Source organism: Corvus moneduloides, chromosome 17 (genome assembly GCF_009650955.1).
Source record: "Corvus moneduloides isolate bCorMon1 chromosome 17, bCorMon1.pri, whole genome shotgun sequence".
In the NCBI taxonomy this organism is placed as follows: Eukaryota; Metazoa; Chordata; class Aves; order Passeriformes; family Corvidae; genus Corvus; species Corvus moneduloides.
In genome coordinates, this window is record NC_045492.1 from 14,017,801 (window position 1) to 14,034,371 (window position 16,571).

Below are 16,571 nucleotides of genomic sequence, written 5' to 3' on the forward strand. Positions count from 1 at the left end.
CAAAACATTCTGCTCAAACACTCTAGCAAATCTATGTATTCATCAGACTCATTCCTGAAGCTCTGACTCACATTATTACAGATTTTCTGTTCTCTGCTGGGACCTTGCAGCATTCCCTGGGTACCCTGCAGTTTTATTTTTGGATCGCTGCTGTTGTGGCTTTGTGTTGTGTTAGGATCTGCATGCCCCCATCCTATGGCAGAGTCTTGCTTTTTTAGAGGCAATATAAAAAGAGAACAAAAAGGTGGTTCTGCTCCCAAAACCCTGTAGTCTGTTGGCAGGAAGTAGAAAGATCAGTTTGTTAGAAGGAAGATCTGGGTTGAGTCTGAGCTTGGTCTTCCAGCAAAGTATTTAACTTCCCTGTACTTCAGTTTACCATTATTAAACAGTATCTTATCCTCCCCTCTAGTTAATTAATTCATGCATGTTAGTAACACACATGGATTCTCAGAAAAATCCCTACACTTGCGTACCTGAATAAGAACTGAGTCTCTTCACTGTTATGGCAGGCTCCATCTGATCTTGTTCTTCACCTCTAGAAACAATTCATTATTAAAAAGTTCAGACACATCCAGCCCCATTTGAAGACTGCCCTTTCCCCAGCAGCCTTTCTGAGCAGCTGCCTCAAAGCATGCAAACCAAAACAAAGCGAGAAAAAGAAAAACCCATACATCCCAAATCAGCAGTAGAGGAAGGAAGAAAATGAATCAAGTGATTAAAACCATAGTTCCACTGGCACCTCTTTGTTCTCGAGCTCAGGAATCTTTAATTGGTGCAGTAAGTGCCCAGAGGCGAGTTGTGTCACAAAGCATTTCCTGTGCCGAGAACATGCAGAGCCCATTAGGAGCCCAGTGCTGCTCTGAGGGGCACATGGGCACTGCTGCCTCCTCCGTGGGCAGGCTCCCACCAGGACCTGCTGCCCCAAGTCAATAAAGGCCCGTTCTAGGGATTTGGGGTGGAAGGCATGTCCCTGTTTTTGAGGGCTGACTGTTATCAGCTGAAAGCACTCAGTCTTCAGGAGGCATCAAGCAATTTTCAATGATAGTTTTGAAATACTGGCAAAGAGTTACTTGAAAAAAATAACTTGTTCGTGCAGTTGGGAATTGAAAGCTTCTAAACCACAATAAAGTCCTTTCCCAGACTTACTGTCCATTTACTCCAAGCTCATGGCATTCCTTAGTCAGTCTGAATCACAGGCAGCAGACAGCTCTTACAAAGGAGACCATAGACACCCATCTGTTGGAAGACATCTGCCAAAATGGACCATACATTTACTTTTATTCCCTCAATCCACTTTCAATTTAAAGGGATAATAACAATAACATTTTTCACTCCAGTGACACTATTCATCCAGCATAGGGAAATGGTCACGAATTAAAATTATTCCACTGCAGAAAGAGGCAGACAAGCTCTTCCCCAGCTCTCACAGATGGATGAAGCAGGATCAGAGCTTTTGAGGGACTTGGCTCCAGCTGAGGCAAAAAGTCAGTGGTAAAACTGTGACTTTCCTGGAGAATCCCAGACTTGCAGGTGCCCCCAGGTGTGCAGGAGCTGCTGCAGCACTGGCTGTGCTGTAGGTGGTTAAAACATGTTGCAGTAAAGGGAGGGACTGGCAGAGCTCCTCCCTCCTTTTTCTGCCTTTCCACAGGCTCACTCCTTTCATGCTGTATCCATCAAAGAATTGTAGGTGCTTTCTAGCAGTGAGCGTTGATGGCTGGCAGGTCACTGTCCCTGGGGTCAGGTGTGTCTGCCAGAAACATTCTCATTTCTTGGGCAGAGTCTGGAGACAGAGCAAAGCTGTTGTGTGAGCAAGTGCAGGGTGCAAGGAGAAGGGCCAGCGATCCTCCTGCAAGCTGGGAGTGATACTGGGTGCTTCGCACGGAAATTCTTTCAGTTCAGTCAAAATCATAACTGTTTTGACAAAGTTTTTAAAAATGGGGACTTTGGTGATGAGAAATGCGCAGCCAGAAAATGGTTTATAACAAAACTGTGCAAAGCAGGAAAGGGGATTAACTCATTCTAGCGTTAAATTCTCCGTTTTGCGTGGAACCAGAGAAGTGCTCTCTGGGAGCCTTGAACAGGGCTTGCTTTACACTCCAGCAGCTCACCACAGAACTGTGCTGGTTGAGGTGGTTGGGGTTTGTTTTTAAGTTTTCTTTTGCTAACACAGCTATTATGGTAAAAAGCCTTGCAGAGACACAGCTCTGCTGGTGTAAAAACCCTGGAATCAGCACAGCTCAGGCCAAGTCAGGGAAGCACCGGCAGCCCTTCCACTGAAGGGGCTGTACTGGGGTGAGTGTGCACGGGCAGGGCGTTTGTTCCAGCAGTGCCAGGGCTGCTCAGCTGGGGCGGCTGATAGAATGGATGTGAACATGAGGGGTAATGGAAGGGATCTTCCCATGACAGGAGTGGTACGAGCTCAGCCTGCTCGCCTGGTCTGTTGATCACCTCCAAATGAATCCCAGTAACTCCCAGCAAAGGTGGTGCAATGAACTGGGTTCATTTATAGGAACGGGCGTTGCTGATGGGGGTTGTAGCTGCAGCAAGGTGTGTATTTGCCCTCGCAAATAGGGAGGGGGACAAAATCCTTTTAGCTCCCCTTCAGAATGAGCATGATGCAATTGAATATAATCAGTGACCTGGCTCACATCCACATGGCAGCTCGAGGCTTTTGCTAATTCTTTGCAATTTCATTGCAGTTCTTGGAATATTAATAGCAATTTAAAAGTTTCTGTGCAGGTAACTGCAGCAGAATATAGAGGGTTGTGGGTTTTTTTTTTCTCAATGATCTTTTCAGGTCCGATCCAAGAAAAAAACAAAACATTAAAAGTACAAACCTGGATGTTTTGGGCTTTCAAAATCCAGACAGACAAAAATGATGCCACTTTGGGGGCGGGAGGTTGATTGCATGATTTAAAAACCAATCTCATGATTGTTGGAGGCCTGACTCCTGAACCCTGAATGCCTGGGTTTGGCATTGCTGCTCTTCACAGTTTCATTTGGTACAAGTTGGGTTAACGTTAGGAATGTGCAAAGGTGGGGAAAGGGTCTTTTCTCCCCTTAAAGCTCAATGTAATAACTGGGAGGATTCAGCTCCTCCTGTAATGACTCTTGAAAAGGCAACTTGAGTCCTTTTTGAGCTGCACTTTGAAATGTTGGGAGCAGCTGCGCAGAGCCTTGCTGCTCGGAAAAGTTTGGAAAACGTCTGCACATTTCTTTAACTATTGTGAAATAAAATGCCTGGCAAGAATAACCATCTTAAAGATCTACAGTCTTTTTATGGTGCAAACTGAAAGGCAGTTATAAAGCCTTCTACTGTAGAAAAATGCCTGGATTCTCAGCGTTATTCGCACAGGCAGAACTTTCTCAGCTCAGGTCACATCCTGCGAGGCAGCAGGGATAGTTGGTGGGGGACTTCTTGTCTGTATAGACCTTTTCTCTCACAAGAATGAAGATCTAAAATTGATTAACTTAAAGTCCATTTTTCTTCCACCTGTTTTTCATACTTTGTTATAAGTAACAATATAATTATTTATTCATAATTAACTATAAACCTATATATATAGTTATAAAATATAATCATTTATAATCAGTATTTATTTATAAATCTCTGGTCATTTTTAAATTAAAAATATGAGAATGAATCATCTGAATTTCCCATCCAAGTTAGTTTTCTTATGAGAACTCAGAGCAGTGAGAGCTGCTTTTCTGCCCAGCAGAAGCTGCTATGGCCTTACACTGCCCAACCATTTTATAGCTGTTTCCTCACCAGTTCCCAGAGACTCCTGTGCTCAGATTTGGATGCAGTGAGTGCTTAGAGGCATTTCAAAAGCAGACTGGACAAATGCACAAGAAGACAATCCTGCACTGGCTACGAGAGGTACTCAATGAGCTAATAGATCACTGCAGCTCCTCTGATGTGAAAAACAAGCAGTGCATCCGTAGCTGTGCCAGTGGGAGAGTCGGGGACTGGGGAAGAGCAAATACTTGGAGACCATAAAACTCCCTTCAGCACATTAGCTCCTAGTTTGGATTTTCAGTCAGGTGCTGGCTTTCATGCTCTTCCTCACTGTGTAATACAACTTTTTCTGTGTTTACCAGGAAGAAACCTAAAATGTATAAACAATGCAGTTGTGTCTGAATCATCACTCCAAGTCCCCATGCTTCAATTTTGCAGGCACAGAAATCTGGGCATACATCCAACTGGAAATTTCACAGATGACTCCTCGCTCTAAGAGGGGTCTGCACAAAAACCTGAAATCCAAGTATTCCCAACTTTGCAGGCTTTCATATTCTCCAATTTATGTGCACCTCTCCAAGGGATGCTGCAGTCTGTTTGGAATTAAAGCTCTGATCTCTCCAAATTTGCATGACTAATTGTCTGCAAATGACTTTGAAAACTTGGTCTTGAGTTGGATTTAACCCATGTTAGGTATAAAAGAGTTAAATCTTCAGCTACTGTTAACTGGAGTCAAACCACTGAGGATCAAAGGGCTTCACCATGAGCAGCTCTTACTGACTCAGTGAGAAACAAGGCTCACACTCCCCATCTTCTTACAGGTTCTCCTAATCCACACAGTTCCCATTTTAATCAAGCCATGTCCTTTTGTGGATTTTTAATTTGGAAACTTTGCACTCCGAAATATAAACTAAACTCTGCCTTCAGCTGAACAAACACTATTTCTTTTGAGTGTGATTGCAATTAAAACTATCTGTAGTGAGAAAAGTATTGCTGACTTCTGCCTGTGGATATGGGAGTGATAGGCTTCCACCTGAGGGGGAATTTTTCCTCATGGATAATTGTCAGGTGTGGAAGTAAAGGTCAGAAGGGGCTGGCCCTTGCTCCCACCCAGCCGTGTTGGGCTCGCTGGGGGCCATGGGCACTGGGAAGGGCTGGTTGTGCACCAAACACCAGAGACCCTGCACAAATAGTGGGGTGATGTCCCTGCAAAGTGCCAGCAGCGTGGTCCTTTCTCAGTGGTGACCTGCTCTGACTTTCTGCAAGGAGGCTGAAGCTCCGCTCTCAGCGTGCAAGGAGTAACTTGGGCCAGGGCAAAAGCAGCAGTAAATTAGAGGAGTGTGAGTTTGCAATCATTCCCTCTGATCAGCTCTGCCAGGGGGGTCTAGTCAAAGATTCCCAAATTGTGGTGTGGTTTGGTTTGGTTTGGTTTGGGTTTCTTAATGAGGGATGACTTCATCACCCGTGAATGAATCGAGTCAAATGTAGGACAAATAGTGAGACACATGAATGACTCGTATGACATTTGCAGTGTCTCAATGGGTGCTGGTTTATTTAGGTGGTTTCTAAGTTTCTTTGGAAAAAGTGAGAATGACTAAAAGAAGGGGGAACCACTTCTTAAGTATGGCAGTCAATGGTGAAAGTATTGTGACAGTTAAACTTCCGTGGGTTCAATATCTGTCATTATGAGTAACACAGCGTCAGTTTTTTGGTAAGATCTCAGTTCCAGGAGACTCCACAGCCGCAAGACCAGAGGCCTGGATGATGTATCAGACACTGCATTCCTTTTGTGGTCAGATACCTCCCAGTGCTGGGTCTTCTTCAGCTGTCAGCCCATCAGTGGGCTTCCAGTTCTCCCCAGGAGGCAGCAGGGCTGTTCTCCTGAAGTGTCCCTGGTCACCAGCGCAGGAACCTGTGCTTAGGGAAGTGCCCCAGTTCAAGTCACTGCAGATTAAGTCTTTATCATTTTGTACAAATTGATGTTTGCAAAGCCTGGAAATAGTCTGGACACACCAGGCATCAGGCAGATCCAGGCTTAAACTAGAACTGAGGCTAATTGGAGGGGGACTTTTAGCAGCTGCATTTTTTAATTCTATTTTGGGTTGTGTATCTTTCCTCCTTGAAATTGCACTACATTTTCTCTTACCTGGTTTCTTCTGCACCCTTGTTCATTTGCTTTGAGTTGGGTGCTGTCTCCTTCCTTGGAAAGCAGTCCAAGACTGCAGCATCTAGGACTCCAGCAGGCAGACCCTAAGTGAAGTTTTCAGCTGGGTAGGCTGGGTTACATGAGGGCTCTTCTGAGGTCATCCTGCAGCTTCATACCCTCAAATAACTTAGTGGAGTTGTAACATGTGTTTCCTTTTTAAAAAAATGCCATTGATTTTCATACAAATTTTTCTTGAGGACAGTTTTCATAGGCTATTATTAAAACACAAAAGTAGTACTATGTCTGTTTTAGAAATTAGTATCTCTGACCCTTTGTTTTGTACTTGGTTGCATTTCATAGCTCTTCAAAACTATTGCAAATTCTAGATCAAGATTATAACTCCCCAGAATTTCAGGCTGTTCAGATAACAGTCTTGGTTTAGATGCAGCACTAAATGCTCCTCCAACTGTTTCTGTCATGCAGAAACACATCTCTGTTTTCAAAACCCACTGCAGAGCGCCAGTGTTTCTGCAGGGGCTGGAAGGAGCCTCTCCCATGGGGAACATTCCAGTGCAGTCCTCGGGGACAGTACCCTGGCCAGTAATCTGGCCCTTAATCGCGGTCAGACTGCAGTATTTCCTTGATTCCAGCAGCCTGTGTGAATAGCACAAGGCATTCATTTCCTCCTGAGCGGAGCACACGGTGGTGGCTGGGGTTTGCTGCCCACGTGGCTGCACTGCCCGAGGCCCAGCCTGGCAGGATCAGAGCCTGTGGGGTGAGGGGTTGGCAAAGGGCAGCCTCCCCCAGGCCCTCAGTGCCACAGCCAGCCTCTTGGGGATCTCTCTCTTCAAGACACCACAGCGCTCAGATGCTCCAGTTATCTGGGGAGTCCCTGTCTGTGGCACGGAGGCAAAAATGCTTTGGCAGAGCAAGAAGTGAGGAAATTCATTTTCTTGTCTTTCGAAAACAGCGTGGCCATCACGCCTGGACAGATCGAATTTGTTATGATAGCAAAACAAATTCTATGGAAACCATTGTGAGCCCCGAGTGAGGCTGCCCAGGAGAGTTGGGGAAAGCCGCTTTTGTTTGTTGTGCTTGGCATCGTTCTGCCCTGGATGAAGATGCTTTAATTTTGTGGGGAGACCCAAGAGAGCATTCCTCTTTTTCCATACCAGAAAGCCTTCCAAGCTGGCATAAGCATCCCCTCTTTCCAGCTGCTCCTTTCCAAACACACTGTGCCTCCTAAAGATAGTCTTTACAGTGGCTGGGGCTGGTGGAAAACATGAAGCCTGCATGGATTAGCACAGGAATTCATTTGGGCTGACGAATTGGGTTTCCCTCTATAAACAGCAGTAGTGTTTTCATCTTCTGGACAGCACAGCCAACTTCACGTCCACTGCTCCTCGCCCAGCCCTCCGCCTGTGTCCAGCCCAGCCGTGCTGAGAGCACAGCAAGGCCTCTTGTGGGGGATGGAGAACAGCACGTGTTCAACGAGGTGTTTGCAGCTATCTCCCCTCTCAGACAGGTTTTTTCCAACCCTTAGAAGAGATGGTGGGGTTATTATTTGGTGGTTTGGTTTTTTTTTTCCCAATTTATTTTTCTTTCCAGGTAAAAGGGAAATTAGAGTAGTCCCTTCTCCCTGGTCTAGTGGCCTTACAAGCAGCCCACACTATGTATTTGCTTTTTTACTTTGTTTAATTTCAAGTACAATGTGCTTATCATCTGCAGGAGTTAGGGATTCTCTAGGGAGGATTTTGCCTCCCTTTTTTCCCCCAGGGCCCTGCACAGCATCCCTGCCTCCAGGGCCACCCTGCCCCTGCCAGGGAAGCACCCCAGCACAGCACTGCTCCAAATACACTTTCCTATCACTTATACTTCCTTTTATAGCTTACTTAGTAAATATAACGATGAGGGGTTATTAATCACCCCACATTGTTCCCATGGTTGCTCTGGAGGGGAAAGGTGTGAAGGCCAATTATGTGATCAGGCTGCATTGAGCGGTGGTTTGTATTTATCTGACTGTTCAGTGATGGATGATTTTATCCATGTCCCTGAGTAACTGAGCATGGCTGTGGATAAAAATGGGGGATTTGGGATTCAGCTGTCAAATGGAAGAATTGTTAATGTAGTAAAGCTCTGTCTGTTAACTTTATCTAATCACTGTGTTTTCACATAGATAACCCACACCCTGTTAAAGGTTTGTTCCTTGGAAATGAGTCTCAGCAAGCCCCCACCTCTTCATAATGCTGCAGTCTTCCCTGCCCTTTCAAGGCACTCTGATCCAGCCTGTCCCGTTTCTAAATCACAGCCTTTTTATAGATAACATTGATTTTACCCATCACAAGATGGGATTTTAAAAAACCAACTGCAAAAAAGCAGAAAACCTGAAATTGGGTAGCAATGCCATCATGGTTTGCAATTCTATTGATCAGTCCATATTTGTGCAGTTCCCAGTCTCCACACTCCCCTGGTGTGATTGAGTGGAGTTTAGCCCCGTTCCCATCAGGGTGATGGGGGCTGCCCAAGGGGAGCCCCAGGGTGCTCTCAGGACAGGCTTTCATGTTTAGGTCCTTCAGGCAAACTCGCTGGCTGCCAGGGGTTTGCAGCTGGAGCATCAGCCACACGAGGCAAACAAAACCCAGCAGATTTCCAAAATACTAACAGCTGGGTGCAGATGACGCTCTTGAATTAAGAAAAAGAAAAGCCCAAAGCAGTTGCTCTCTGGCCCCTTCCCAGGCTGGGCACCTCATACCACTGGGAGAAAAAGAAAACAACTGGGGATGTTTCAGGACACCTAGAAATGACAAGGGGGGAGTCCCCACTGGCAACAGTCACCCTCCTGAGCCGCAGGAATTGCCTCTCCCTGTGGCCAGAAGGCTGCAGTCCTGTCTCTCCTGATGGTCATCCCAACCTCAGCCAGGGTCAGCAGTGACCAAACCCTCTGGAGACTCTGCTGGTTGTCTCCACTCACAGTGGTGATTTCTCGCCCAAAGATAAGCTCTGTGATTATTTTCAGTGTGGATTAGTCACGCTGAGGGGTTGCTTACAGTGCTCTTCAGGGGACCCCAGGGAAAGCCCCTGGTGTGACCCATGTGTGACACGGCCAGGGCAGAGCACGCTCCCAGCCCAACAGGATGTTGGCTGCTGACTTGGCCATGAGACATAACCCTGCTCTGCTTGAGGGGGCTCTTCCAAGGTTGCTGGTTGCTGTCAGGTCAAACAGGAGAAGTTTTCAGTTCTGTGATGCTCCTTCTGCCCTCTCCCAGCACCCACTGGAGCATGAACTTGCTGTGAAGTTACCAGGGCTCAGCCACCCACTTCAACTTGAGTAAATTTTAGCTTCTTGGCTGAAGAGCAGAAACACTCAGCCTCTGGGACAGTCTGTTTTATCCCGTCACTTCCATTTTTAGGTCTCCTCATGTGGCATTTTTGTAGTACCTGGGATATTCCCTCCCCTTTACCAGGCCTGTTTTGCTGCCTCTGAGCTTGGCGATGCCATGGCCAGCAGGGAACTCCAGTGTGGTTGGAAGCGTGGCATGTGCTCGCTGCCAGGCAGTCCTGCAGTGCCAGGGAACACCCAGAGTTGGCTGCGACGGGCTCTGCAGATGGACTGCAGCCCATGGCCAAGTGTCTGAGCCTCTCAAGTTGTGGGCGAGCACGGGTCAGGATGGACACGTCCTGGTGCTTTGTTTGGTTTCTCCCGTCCACTGAGCCTGTGGCAGAGTGCAGCAGCTGGTGGCAGTCAGCCATCAGAGCTGTCCCCATTTCCCAGAGCAGAGGTGGTGGCAGTGCTGTCACTCCTTGGTGGCAAGCTCCTGTCACGGTGCTGCACGGCCACGCCAGGAGCCTTCCTCAGGTGATGCTGCGAGAGCACCCGAGGAGTCAGCACTGCCTCCCCCCCATGAACCAGCCCTTGCCAGTACAGAACCTTCCCATCTCTGCCGGGCAGCCCAAAGGACATTCCCAGTCCCTGCTGCAGGGCATCTCTGTGGTGTTCCCAGCGCTCATTCCGTCCATCTGTGCGGGAGGAGTTGGGCCCAGCCTGTGCCACATCCCGAGAGGTGACGTGTGCTTGTCTCTGGGTGTATTTGACGTTTGAAACGTGGCTGGATGTCTGACCCCAGTGATGCAGCTGAGAGTGAGCTACCCAAGTGCCTTTAGGAGTCTGGCCTTGCAGCAGGTACCCGGTGGCTCCATGTGGTTCCCCTGCGCTGTGTGTGTGCCGGGGCATTTCACTCTGTTGGCAGCCACCCTCCTTCCAGCACTGCTCACAGGGACTGCTGGGGATCTTGGCCTTCGCCCTTGCTGCTGCTGTGTGTTCCAGCTGTCTGTGGCTGGTTCCCCACTGCAGGACAAACAGTATTCCCATTGAAGCCACGATGTGGCTGCAGGCACGGCCTGCCAACTGCTGCTGAATGTGTGCTGTGCTCCGATGAGATCATATCGAACGTAAGCAAGTTTTATCTTTATTTTAGGCAAGAGGGTGTTTTATCCCTGTGGTTCCAGAGCCGCCGTTGTTAGGTTGGAATTCTCCCAGGAAGTGTAGCAGTGCAAAGTAATAGGTTCAATATGAGCCACAGACACAGAGCTCTGAGCTGGCTGTGCAGGCTTGTGTTTAAAGGAGAACGTGGTTGCACAGCTGGTGAGAACTTGGGAGAGATCAGGATGGGCTTGCCAGGTATCCCAGACTTTGCAGCGTGCCCATGGGACACTGCCCTGAGCACAGGATTCACCTCCTGCCTGGGTTGCGTGGGGACACATACAGCTCCCAGACCTCACAGCTGGAAAACTGGGGATGGCTCATCCTTAAATCCTGGGAAGGATTCCCTGAGGCAATCTCTTTGGGTGGTGGTTCCTACATCTTGATCTGGAATTGGGATGGGAGATCTGGAAATAATTGAGGGCTAATTTCTGAGCAAATGTAGGGTTATTGCTGTTGTGATGAAGTTGGGAATTGCCCAACCTCAATAGTATGGGCTGCACTTCAGCTAAAGGTGAACCTCCACTGGGCATGGAGGAGCTCATTCTGTTTCTGGTAATTGATATCCCTTCTTTTCTCTTCTCTTTTGTCTTTTTTCTTCTCTTTCATCTTTCTTCTCTCTCCTCTCTTCTTCTCTCTTCACATTGAGAACAAAAGTTTTCTCATTCATGCCATTGACTCAGATTGAAAGTTTGAAGTCTCTGGGTGATGCAGATAACATTTTTCTTGTTCTCTCAAGCTGTTTACTGTCAGATGTTCCTGGCCTTCTTGAGGCAAGATGTAAAACTGGTTACAGTACCTGCTCCCCGTGGTCTTTTGCACTCCTTTTTCCAGTTATCCATGTCTCTTATAATTAGGTCTGTCTCGTGGTCTCTTATTTATACATATACCCTGTAGTATTATATAGTATTTTTATTAGTACATTATTTTATGTTAGAAACCCCAGCACTCTGATGTGGCAGACACTGCATTGATTCCAAAGTTAAAAAAAGCAGTTCCTCCCTCAAAGGAGTTCCAGACAAAGTGCAAAATAAGAGCAAACAGCTGGATGTGGGCAGACACACAGTATCTTGTATGTGGCACCTCCTTGACATTATTAGATGTGAATTGTAACACTCTGTCAATAACCAGTTAAATATTTAATGGTCTGGATCCTTTCCAGCTGACCAGGGAGGAATAACTGCAGCCCCAAAGTGCTGGACTCCCATTGCCAGGACCTGCAGAGCTGGTGCCCATCTCTGCCCATGGCCTTGGAGGCAATTCCTGAAGGGGGGAAGAATCTTCCCCCAAATTTGCTGAAGGATGTGGAGGCATGATAGAAAAATAGTCCGTGTGTTAAAGCAGTTTTGTGTGCTCCTCTGCTCAGTGTGGTGCCCACTGCCCGTAGTCCTGAAAATCAGCCACAGGGAAACAAAAGCCTTGTGCAGGCTGGCTGGACTGGGGCTGCTTGGGAAAGCAGAGTAGTTGCAAGCAGAGGGAGATTTGCATGTCTGGGCCAGAGGGGAGCTGGGTTTGCTTGGCAGAATTGCTCTCAGGCCACTTGTGCATCTTCTCTCTTACCTTGGGACAGGGATTTTCTGCTGTTTTCTCCTGAGAAGCAGGCTCAGGATTCAGTTCAGACATATGAGGAGGGAAGCCTGGTTTGTGGAGAGGCCAGGGTTCTGCAGGAGTCCACAGGCCCTTCAGAGGGGATGTTGCAGAGTGAAGACACAGCACGAGATAAGATGCCAGAGAATTAGAGCCAGTGAATAGTTTTATGGATTAATAGACATAAGCACAAGAGCTCAAGGGAGGGAAACAGATTCCATTATTGACTGTTCATCCCCTGCAAAACTGCCTAGAGGGAAGGCTAATATGGTTTGTTTTCCCTTAATTAAATATTTGTTAAATGGTTTGTTTCCCCTCAATTAAATATTTGTTCTGGCTGTTCCTTTGTGACAGAAATAAAAAAGCAGCAGCATCGCCTATCTTGTACTTTCAGCTAATCCTGACCATGCTGTAACTGTTCCTCTGTCCTACCCCCAATTATTTCCTGTAAAAAATAGCTTTCTCACATCCATGCTCTTCTCTCTCTGTTTTTCAGTCACTTTGCTGAATGACTCATCCTGCCCCAGTAAACAGGTTAAATCTAGGAGAATGATGAAGCTGCACAGTGTCATGTGGATAAATAGAGCTGTTGCTCGTGTGCTTTCCCTGCAGTTGCTGTTTTAGAGGTGTTGTGGTATCCAATACCAGTTTCATCAGCCTTTAAACCATGAGGTGCTGCTGGAGGGAAGAGTCATTACCAGCCTCCTTTGGTTTTGCTGGTTTTGAGCTAAAAGAAATATGTCTTAATACCAAATGGCACTGCTTATCTCAGCAGTTCTGGATCAAATTTGTAAGGTCCAAACCATGCACAATAAACCAGACACAAGCACAATTCACCCTTGTGCCTTGCAGCAGCAGCAACAGAGTTAAATCAAGAGTTAGCAGTGACAAAATGAGGACTCTTGCCTTGTGTTTCTTAAGCTTCAGTCCATCAGCCTAATATTTATGGATTGGTTTAGCCAAGTAATGTGGTTTATAAAATGAACTCCATCCCCTTCTGGTATAAGTTTTTATGTATTTATTTATTATGTGCTCATTCTACTTGGAATATTTTACTTGGTCTCGTTGCATGTAAACTAAAGCTGAATACAAACTTCATCTTTTCTCAGTAACTCACTAACTATCAACTAGAGAGAGCCAACTCCATGACTCAGACACGTGTCCCTTCCCTTGCAATTGCAGCCAAAACTCTCTGGCATCAGAGTGCTGCAGAATGAAAGTCGTATCTAAATATATGTGAGCAGAAAGAAAGTCAGTTAAAAAAAGACTTTGTTATGGAAAGCTACTACAAACCAAATCCACGGTGGCCTGGAGTTCCTCATCACACCCAGGCTGATCTAGTTTTCCACTTTCAAGGTACTCTTCCCAAAGCAGCTGCTGACACTCGTGGAGGAGCTGCACAAAGCCAGCTCAGCTCATTGCAGTCCCTTTCTGCCTCCTGTGTGGTGACTAAACAGACTTAAAGGGTTTATCTGATAAAGCACAGGATATTTATCACCATCCTAGCAAACAATAATACAAGAGCTTTTGTTTCATACTCATGTAGTTCTGGCAGTGCCAGCATTGATACTCAGAGCCTTGGTCAGGTAACCTGGGAAGGAGGTGGGCAGTGCCTGGCCCCGGGTGCCACCCTGAGCACCATCCTTGGGTTTGGTTTCAGTGTCTGCAGTGCTCTGGACTGGGCAGGAAAAGGGTGCAGAGAATGAGATTTAAAGAAACAGAAACACCCCAGTTTGCTGGGGTGCCTCTCCCAACTCTGCTCCAAGGGCTGCCCACAGGGATTTGCTGAAGCCTGGTGGGGCAGGAGGAAAAGGGCATTAAATTGTTCCTGAAGGTGCCCTTTCTTCCTCCAGTCCACCTGTAGGCAGGGCTTGCACCTGTCTCAGAATCCTCTGATGAAAAAGGTGATGACTAAATACTGAAATCCATCAAGCAAACAGGAAAACATACTCCAGAGCAAAAATTGCTCTTTGTCTTTGCTGTTGCAGTCAACAGCCCAGGATGAGAAAGCCCAGGTGTGCCCTGCAAATATCACACAATTTCCTGGTTCATGGGAAAGGTGCCTCGAAAACTTGACTCATTGATTCCCAGTAGATTCAAACAGGGGTCAAATGGATTAAATAACTGAAAGCACCACAAAAGGCACCCGTCAGTCTTAGAACTCTTCCCTTCAGCTCACTTTAGGGCAACCTTTGGCAGGAGAATGTGTCATCTGTGGTGCAATTCTCCTAGTGCCTGAGTGAGCTCAGCACCTCATGGTGCTGTGAGATCTAAAGGATCTGAAGTCCTACCTCAGGACTTTAAAACATCCCTGTAGGGACTCTTGGGAATACTTGCTCTCTGCTACATCCACACACGTAGCACAGTGGATTTACTGTAGGGTGTAGCTCATTCTGTGGAGGTCATCATCCTCTCAGGCTGTTTTCTCTTAGCTAAGCACGGATTATTTGAGTTCCATGAGTGTGACCTCACAGACTTTGTGCATTTTTCAGCCCAAAGCAGATCTGTAACAGGTCCAGTCCTTCAGGGATACTTTGGCCAGGGCCATATGGCAGGAAGATGACAGAGGTCCAAGCCCTGCACTCCCCCCATTCCCCTCTAGGTCACGCTTTTTCCTGCCAGTTTTGAGGCAGTTGTTTTGTAGTGGCTGTTGATCTTTTCTGGAAGTACATTGACAGTAATGAAAGTGCTTAGAGAATCCTTAGCACTTCTGAGGTGGTGTCACAGACAGATTTGTGTTTTGAGTACTTCCTTCCTGCCAGTTTTGATCTACAATGCGTTTAGGGCATTGAATTTTTTTTAGCAGAAATGCTATCTTTATTTTCTGCTCTTTTCTTGCAGGCACACCCAGCTTCCTGTTACACATTTTGGGTAGGACAGTACGAGACATACCAACTGTTTGATTTTTGCACCTCACTCTGGCACTGTACTGAAATATAGGGGAAGGATATTTAAATGTCATGAGTGCAATCCAGATCCTGTAAATCCAGAGCAGCTCAAATACTGATTTCAGTTGGGAAGGGCTTTAGCCAAAAATATGCATTTTATTTAGATTCTGGTTTCCATCAGATATCTTTATTATGTTGCTAAATTCGTGGAAAGATGCCAATGGGTTTGGAGTCTACTGATAACTCTTACAGCAAAAATGCATCCTGGGACTTGAGTTGCCACTTAGTTTGAGGTCAGCAACTTCTTCCGAGAGTTTGCTTAATTGATGGAGATGAGCTGATTGCTGTTGGGCTGGAAGGTGTTGAAGAGGTTCATAGTTCACACAGACTCCACAGGCTGCAAGCAGGACAAGGCAGAAAAGTTGCAGGGTGCACCTCTTGGCATTATTTCGGTGAGGAAGAAACCCTGGTTTTGATACGTAATTAAAGCTTTACAGCTGAGAACATCTCAGTAGTTTTACATCCCCATTTTCCAGAAAAAAGCCTTTAATTGCTGATGATTTATAAAACAACCCCACAGGCTCCCAGTACTTTTCCCCAGCACAGTTTGCTGGGTTTGGGCTCCTTGTGCCCGCTGCACCCAAACTGGTATTTCCCAGTCAATGAGTTGCTGTGCTCTCGTGTGCAAAAGCTGATTTTCCAGGATGCAGAATATAAAATAGGCTGTGTACTGAGTGGGAGGTTCCAGGGTATGATACGTGGCTGCACAATCCTTGGGAGCCAAGTAAAATACTTCTTTTCTATATATAGTCACCTGAAATCCAGCAGCAAAAACACTTCTGAATCTTGCACTCAAAACTCAGTTTTTAAGAAGCACTTTTTGCTCCTTAATATTGCAGTTCTTTTTTCTCATTTCCACATGGTTTTGCAGAAGTGCCAAATGCTTTCACTGTGAATTCTAAAAAAATCTAAAATATTAAGAAATTAGAAAAAAAAAGGCAGAAAATTTTAAATACTGCCTTTCTCCTGAGAAAAATAATTCACCTTACTTGTGTGTGAAGCAAAGACTGTAACTTTCATCATTTGTTTGCCCAGATCTTTCCTGTTCTGTACAATTAAGGCAAAGTCTGATTTTGACAGCCACTGTGGTTGGATCTCTCGATTAAAAGGGACTGACTTTGGATCTGCCATAAATGTGTTGGATCTTATTTGAGCACTGAGGTGACGATAGAAGTGAATTTTGCAAAAGGCAGTGACAAGTCTTTGACCTGACTCAGAAGTTGCAGGGACCTCCTGTGCCTTTGGAGTCTCAGATCAAATTATGAGCTTTTCACGTTTTATCACCAATTTAGGAGTGTAAGGTTTTGAATATTCATTTTTAGATAATATCAGTCGAGAAAAGAGGTGAAAAAAAGTAAAATCTAGTGCTGGATCTGAGCAGAAACAGAAAGGTCAGTGGTTAAGTTCTGCCTTGTGTGTTGTATATGCTAAAATGTCCTTTTATTAAATTAACCCAGAAAGAGTAGCTGAAAACTGTAACACTTGGCCCTGCAACATAGGTCAAAGGTTACCTTTTTTTCTCAAAAATGGTTTTGCAAATCTTTTTCAGAGCTGATAGATACACACCTTAGCTGGATACAAAACATTATATGAAAAAGAATGACTGTGATCTTTGATCCAAGCAATCAAAAAGAAAGGTAATTGGTATTTTTCTGCCTTTTCTCCAGCTGT

At 46.0% G+C, this 16,571-nt stretch overlaps 1 protein-coding gene across 5 annotated transcripts in view; it reads left to right on the plus strand.

Annotated features, from left to right (window-relative positions):
• The window catches only part of NFATC2 (nuclear factor of activated T cells 2), an 80,701-nt gene that overhangs the window by 59,578 nt on the left and 4,552 nt on the right, over positions 1–16,571 (plus strand). The window contains exon 10 of one of the 5 annotated variants that reach the window (XM_032126896.1): positions 16,450–16,537. The exons of the other annotated variants lie outside the window; for them this stretch is intronic. Within the exon in view, the coding sequence (XP_031982787.1) occupies positions 16,450–16,493 (44 nt within the window). The 3' untranslated portion in view covers positions 16,494–16,537. The remainder of the gene's footprint in view (positions 1–16,449; positions 16,538–16,571) is intronic. 5 annotated transcript variants of the gene reach the window in all.